The following is a 7,843-nucleotide window of genomic DNA, read 5'->3' as shown; positions in this document are numbered from 1 at the left end:
AATTTGTCCCGTTCTTTTCCTCTTATTCTACTGGCTCATAGGTAACAAAAATACAAGCAAGCAACCAGAAAACAATAAACAACTCACATGCCTCTTAACTATGAGCAAAAAATCAATTTCAAATTTATTATTCAAGACATAACTTCAACTAAGTTATGGCTTGATCTACTTTTTCTAAATTTCTGCAAACCAAACCAGAAGTCACCTACCGAAAAATGGGTGACTTTGTCTAACCCATGCTTTAGTTTTTGATCTCTTTATTTCAATCTGAAAATTCTTTTTGACATATTTTGTAATCAGTACTGATATTCAAATTTTGAATATTTCACAGTGTTTCTGCCCTTCTGTCTTTTTGGGGGCTTGGGGGCAGAGATGGGAGGGGTTGGAAGACATAGCTACACTGAATTCTCCTTTTGAGGGTAAAACTCGATTGTTGCTGCCCAGTCTCAGTGAATCGTGAATTCTGTAATTCAGTCCTATTCCTACTACTCACCGCACCTCTTCACTCACTGAAGTCCTGCATCATAGCTGCATTCTTAACCGTAACTTCTTATAGCGATGGAGCATTGCTATAACATGAGTGCCACATGGAGAGAGCTTTAACAAGCAGAAATTCATTTTCTCACAATTTGTAAAGTTAGAAGTTGAAATCCAGGCTACTAGCTCTAGGAGGCGATTTTTTTTCTGTTGGCTCTGGCAGATGTCCCTTTAGCTTCTGTTTTCTGGTTCCTGGAGAACCTACGTGGCTTGGTACGTATCACCTTTCATGTCTGTTCACCTAATGGGCTCCTTGTATAGTTGGTAAAAACGGAGTCAGAGCACACCGTGTACTAATGCAGACTCAGTGACATAACGGAAACCACCTGTTCCCAATGGGGTTGTAACTGTAGGCATATAATAATACATTAAGATTGATGACGGATATTTGGGCGGAGACACGGGTCAATCCATACCACATGGTAGAAGATAAAGTAAAATATTTCTAACCCAGGTCTCCTCATTTTAATCTGTGACTATTGTTTTCCATAAATGATCCTTTTTGGCCTCTAATGGGCTCTTGATGATGCCATCTACTCTTATGTCTTACATCCACAGCATTAGACAAATTAACATAATTGAGCTCAGTTTCTTGAGCTCTAAAATGAGGCCAATCAATATGCTTGCCTCTTAATATTCCCATGCAGGGGAAATGAAGAATTTCTGTATTGAAGAGGTCATTGATGGAAATGTAATATTTGCTTAATGAATATTAATTTACCTCTACTATGGTGATAATCACTATATTTTCCATTAAACGCTCACTGCCATTGAGCCCTTTGCAAAAATCACCTAGCATGACCATCTCCTATCACTATTCTAGGTCCTAATGTGGGGCAATAATGGGAATAGAATGAAGAAAATAAGGCCCATTGAAATAAGTTTTCAATGGCTAACTATTAAACAATAGCTCCATCTAGAAAAAGCAAGCTAAGAACTTACATCGACTGCCAAAAGAACTAAAAAATTTGCACTGAAAGAAGTCTGGCCAGAATGCTCCTTAGAGGCAGGCTTAGTGAGATTTCTCATGCACTTTGGACCTATTATCAGGAGAGACCAGGCCCTGGAAAAGAACATCAAGCTTGGTAAGTGGAGGAGCAGCACAAAGGAGGAAGGCCCTTGGCAAGACTGGTTGACCAAGTGACCGCGTTGATGGATGCAAACATCAGAACACTATGAGGGGAGCACAGGATAGTTTCGCTCTGTTGTGCATAGGGTCCCAACTGATGCAGTGGCACCTAGCAACAGCCAAGTCAGGAACTGTGGTCGTATAATGGGTTTTCTGTTGGTTGTTCACCACAAAGGCTATGGTTCAAACCCACCTGCTGTTCGCAGAGAGAAAGAAGAAGTGTGTTACTTTCATGCCACCTTGGAAACCCTCAGGGACAACTCTACTGGGCTCTATGAGAGTCAGAACTGACTTCATGTCACTGAGTTTGGTTTCTGGTGGCCTTCTGTGAATCTCTGGTGGCATAATGATTAGGCACTCAGTTGCAGACTGAAAGGTTGACAGTTCAAACCCATCATCCCTTAATGGGAAAAAGATTTTGCAACCAGTTTCCTAAAACAGTACATCCTTTGGAACTCTGTGGAGAATTCGACTTGGTCCTACTGTAATCACGCTGTCAGAAATGATTCAATGGCAAAGGGGAATTTTTGGTTTGCTTTTTTGGTTTTTGTATGGCCCTGTGCAAAATCCCTTTATATATGTCCATTTATGGTTGTACAATTCTATGAACTTTAGAAGTAAATAAATAGTGGGCCAATAATGAAAAAACCATGACATGGACCTTTGGCATTTTAGGACTGGAGCAAAGGTAAAGGCAGTGGTGGCTGATAGTCAATGAGGATCACAATTTATATGTTGGATCTACAGTTGACAGACACTATGTTTAATTTGATATTGGAGAAGAAGTAGTGAGGGAGGGTAAGGAGCTGAAGATGACCATGGTTTCTAGTTTAAATATGTTGGTGAATGTAGAAATCATGAACCAACCTCTTTCTGGAAGAGAGGGAATTCAGGAGGGAAAGCAAAGATATGCACATAGAATATTAATGAGATGTGAACACATTGACTTAGAAGTAGTACGGGATAATCAATTATAACCAATAATGTTTTGGTTGGTTGGTTTCAGATACACGGTATAGTCAGTATCTGTAGGGAAAAACCGGTAAGAGAGTGTCTGTGGACAAACTCTCAACATCCATACATTCAGGCGTCTGGGAGTCCGGGGCTCCCATGTTATGAGGTCTTCACGTTGGTCAGTTGGAGATGCGTTCCAGTCCCACTCTCCTGAGTAAAAATGATTCCCCTCAATGTTCCCCCATAATAATGACAATTTTGTAGTGCTGTTTACAAGCACACGGTCTCTTACTATACTCTTGAAGGTTAACTGCTTGAAGAGCACTTGCCTGAAGGTTGCTGCCTTCAAGAGCAATCACAGCCAATTGTCTGTCCCACTCTCAGGACGGCCTACTCCCTTCTCATAAGGATCCTAGATTATCCCCCTGGAGAAGAGTTCAAAGATACCTAAAGTCAAGGCAGCACAGAAACAACCAAGTTTAAGCTGCCATTGACTCTAGAACCTGCCCATCTCATTACATGTGTACCTTCCTGCCACAGGTATGCCTCTAATACCTCTGCTTCCTATTTTGTGTATACTCCTAGCTCCTCCCCTTCCTATTTCCTGTATCCCTATATTACAACCCCTTCCTGTTACATATGTGCTTACCATGGCTTACATGCTTAAGATATAAGCTCATGAGAGAATGCATTACTCCTCCATTCTTGTTTTGGTCTCTATGGGAAGAGGTGAGCCCTTGCGTGCCTTATCTCATGTCTCTTTAATTGACTCCTTAATTACACAACTGCCCACTTAGAACCTATCCAGATGTGAAGCTGGACCTCACAAGTATCCAGTGATGTATATTGGTTCAGAGGTTCTATATCCTTATGTAAGTACTACTAGACACTGTAAACATGGTAATTAGACAATGAGAGGCTGTACAAAGTCTGAAATGGTTGGTTATAATTCCTATTAGTTGCATTTCTTTAAGAATAGATGGACACGGTGGTGGCTGTGGAGAAATGATAGTTTGCCTATGTGATTATTTAAAAACCAGGAGAGATACATTAGACAACAAATCAACCCCAACAGGTGCTAGCAACACTACTGTAATTATTAGATGCCTACAACCCAAACCTTGGGCCTTTTCAAACGTGGACTTAAGACATACCTAGATAATAGCATTTCTAGCATCACTTTTTTTCAATTTTTATTTTATTTGATTGGGGCTCTCACAGGTCTTATCACAATCCATACATATATCCATTTTGTCAAACACATCTGTACATATGTTGTCATCAACTTTTTCAAAACATTTTCTTGGTCCTTGAACCCCTGGCATCAGCTCATTTTTCTCCCTCCCTCCCCAACACTCACTCCCCCATCCCCCTTGATAATTTATAAATTATTCTTTTTCATGTCTTACACTGACTGCTGTCTCATTTCACCCACTTTTCTGCTGTTCGTTCCCCCTGGCATGGGGGTTATATGTCGCTCATTGTGATTGGTCCCCCCTTACCACCCTCCAACCCTTACTCTCCTAGCATCGCTACTCCCCTTACTGGACCTGAGGGCCTTTTCTGTTCTGGATTCCCTATGTTGTGAACTCTGTAGTAGTACACATCTTCTGGTTTAGCCAGATTTGTAAGATAAAATTTGGGTCATGGTAGTGGGGGGTGGGGGGAAGTAGGAAGCATTAAAGAATTAAAGAACTAGAGGAAGGTTGTGTGTTTTATCAGTGCTATACTGCACCTTCTCTTCCTTGTGGCCATTCTGACAGGGAGTGTCCAATTGACGACTGATGGGCTTCGGTTCCCCACTCTGCCCTCCTCCTCATTCCCATTGATATGCTTTATGTTTGTTTTGTTTTGGGTCTGATATCTGATCCGATCAACACCTCATGATCATACAGTGTGGTGTGCTTCTTCCATGTGGGCTTTGTTGCTTTTCAGCTAGATGGCCTCTTGTTTATCTTCAAGCCTTTAAGACCCCAGATGCTGTATCTGTTGATAGCCAGGCACCATCAGCTTTCTTCACTACATTTGCTTATGCATCTATTTTGTCTTCAGCGATTGTGTCAGGGAAGGTGAGCATAACAAAGTGCTGTGCTAGTAGAACAAATTGTTCTTGCGTTGAGGGAGTACTTGAGTGGAGACCCAATGCCCATCTCTAACATTATCTTACTTATGCCCCATTGTTTTCAACTTTCGATCATCTGGAGTTTTGAGGGTTTTTTTTTTCTTTATTTGAACCCTCCTTCCCATCCAGATTTTACCTTAATAAATTGAAATTCTAAAGAGTGTTTGAAATGTGCAAAAGCAGTTCAGAACCATTGATAAAGCCCTGGTTCACCTGGTTATGATCAATTAAGGGGGAAAAATTAATGAAACTGGCCAATACTATTTCCTCTATATTAATGATAAGGCTTTGAATACATAACACACACACACACACACACACAAATTGTAGTCAGTTATTTTCTGTTGTTCCAAATTTCTTCCTTCCAGAGAATTGAATTCCTCTTAAAAGAACATAAGGTTAATCCTGTGATATTTTAATCTGACTTCTAATGCTGAGCCCACTTTCCTTATTTAAAGAAATATAACCTTCACTTTTGTCTGATGTGGAATATCCTTAACAGGTACTCCCTCTCTACCTTTCCCAATAGAAAACTTTTAATAAAATGCAGATGCGGGCAAAGCACTTGCCAGAAAGACACTGAAGGAGATTAACCAGGAAACTGTTGCTTTGACAAAGCAGATTGAACATTCCTTAGCAGAATAAGGAGAAAGAATTACCCTGCCTCTTAAAAACCAATTGCCAACCACTTTGTGGCATCCAGTCCATGAACTCATGTCTCATGTTAGTGCACACATTTACAAAATAGTTTACTGTAAGTTTATACCACTGTGCCCTTTGCCTGACTCATGTAACGTAAGACAGACCCGAATCTCCATGTGTGATTGATATTCCACAATGATAACACTGTCATTAAAAAGGAACTCTCTTCATTGTACCATGAATCACAATTTGACTATCTCACATTGCTATATATTTTCCCAAAGATCATGACTTTTAGGGTAGTCCTCTAACAGTTCCCCTGGATCCAGTAAGATAAATGTTAAGGCAGGCCTAGCTAGACTGCAATCAGTAGTCCAGTAGTGAGTGTCAATCAGGATTTGCATCGGAATCCCATCTCACTACCCTCCATTCCCATGGGATATATTTGGAGTTGGTCAGTGCTCAGGCCCCACCTCCAGACGTTGTGGTTAAATATGTTGATGATGAGTCTCAGGTGAAATTGGTTTCATAAACTCTCTATATCAAATCACCTCCATTGCAATAGAGTTGATTCCAACTCATATGGACCCTTTAGGACAGAGTTGAACTGGCCCTAAGGATTCCCAAGGCTGTAATTTGTACAGAAAGACAGCCACATCTTTTCTTCTGTGGGGTGGCTCTTGGGGTCAAGCTCAGGTCTTGTCGTTAGTAACCGAGCACTTACACATGGCACCCGAGCACTGCAGGTGAATTACAAGTGTGTGCTGGCAGCTTTGATTACCCTGGAGGGAGACTATGGCTTGTGGTAGCAATCAAGGGATGCAGGACCAGGATAAGGAGATTAGCTGGCAGAGTCCAGATGCAGGAGGACTGCAAGATCAGGTGAGAAAATAGAGACTAGACTCCTGAGAGGATAATCGCAGTTGCAAGCAAGAGGCACTTGAATAGATAAGCAAGTTTATGGGAGACCAGCAGAGACGGATAACAAACTGTCAAAAGATTAGAGAATGAGGTTCCTCGACTTAAGCATGAAGAACCCCAGGAAGAAACAGTCATTGAAAAATTTTAGAGCATAGTTATATTTCAAAGTTGAAATGGAAAGCCTTCTAAATGAGAGAGGACTTGAGGGTTGAGGAGACAGGCAGACAGCTATTTGCAGTGACACCTTTTGTAAGAAAAGTTCAAAGACAATCCAACTCACAAATTAGAAACCCACCCTTTCTAGGAAATTTTGGTAAAGCTTTGGTACTCTGCTGCATTAAATGCTAACAGGACTGAAATTACATGGTTCAGGACACCTATATGAAGCTCCCAGCATTATTCACTGCCACCGATTCTAACACATGACAATTCCACGCACATAAGAGGAGGGCAGTGCTTCATAGAGTGTTCTTTGCTGGCTGGTTTTAAAAGGAAACTGCCAGGCTTTGACCACAAAGTGCCTCTGGGTGGCCTCAAACCCTCATTCTTCGGTTAGTAGCTAATCATTTGTACCAGCCAGGCACTCCGTATAAAGTGGTTTAAAATAGTAGATTGTTACACAAACAACTGGAAATGGGTTAGATTGGTTTAACTATGTATCCCTTCAGGAGTCCTAGTGTCGCAGTTGTCAAAGTTCCCGTCTGTTGACTGAAACGCCAGCGGTCCCAATGCATTCCTCGCACAGCAGCAGGGAAGGGCAGCAGTCCACTCCTGTAAGGATGTCCAGCCATGGAAACCCTATACTGGAGCTCAAGTGTGTTCTAGGAGTCAGATGTGGCTTGACCACAGTGAGTTTGATTTCATTTGGGGTCAATTCCTTGAAGTACTTATTGATGAGGATCAAGACCAAAGCTTTACTGTGGATTACATTTCCACCTAGAGAAAACAGAATGCCTCAGAATTGGGCCAGTAATTTGAATTTGTAAAGGATATCATTTTAATTGGAATCATAATCAATGCCCTTGCAATCAGTGTCGACTAATCAAGCAATGCATCACACTGGACTATTTGCAGCAAAAGATGGCTTTAAATATTGAGGAAAGATGTCCCATTGAGGACTATGATACATTTTATTTTCAATTTCCAGCCACGTATTTTCAATTTCCTTCTAGACAATGATTAAGGAAGACTGAAGCAGTATGCATGCATTTGAAGTATGGTATCAGTGAAGAATACTGCATGTACCGTGAGCTGCTAGGAAATCTCCTAGGGAACCTTATAGGACAGAGCAGAACTGCCCCACGTGCTCTCTCTGAGTCAGCATTCACTGCAAAACAATGGTCTTGGAAGAAGTAGTTGCACCGCTAGAATGCTCCTTAGAAGCAAGAATGGGAAAAATTCAGCACATATACTTTTGGATGCATTATAAATCGTGCTGGGAAAAGCAGAGGTTTGGCCCAACAGCAAAGAAAAAGAAAAGAAAAAGAAAAGAACAGGAAGACCTTTAGTCAGAGGAATTGACACAGTGGCTGTAAAAG

At 41.2% G+C, this 7,843-nt stretch overlaps 1 protein-coding gene across 1 annotated transcript in view; it reads left to right on the top strand.

Annotated features, from left to right (window-relative positions):
- The first annotated feature begins 6,179 nt into the window (after positions 1-6,179).
- The window catches only part of LOC101657623 (40S ribosomal protein S11-like), a 9,390-nt gene continuing 7,726 nt past the window's right edge, over positions 6,180-7,843 (top strand). Inside the window, exon 1 of the mRNA XM_004707397.1 lies at positions 6,180-6,266. Within this exon, the coding sequence (XP_004707454.1) occupies positions 6,180-6,266 (87 nt within the window). The remainder of the gene's footprint in view (positions 6,267-7,843) is intronic.

Source organism: Echinops telfairi, unplaced genomic scaffold (genome assembly GCF_000313985.2).
Source record: "Echinops telfairi isolate 266 unplaced genomic scaffold, ASM31398v2 ScPeMD7_7458;HRSCAF=8496, whole genome shotgun sequence".
Lineage (NCBI taxonomy): Eukaryota > Metazoa > Chordata > Mammalia > Afrosoricida > Tenrecidae > Echinops > Echinops telfairi.
This window is presented reverse-complemented; position numbering and strand designations above follow the sequence as displayed.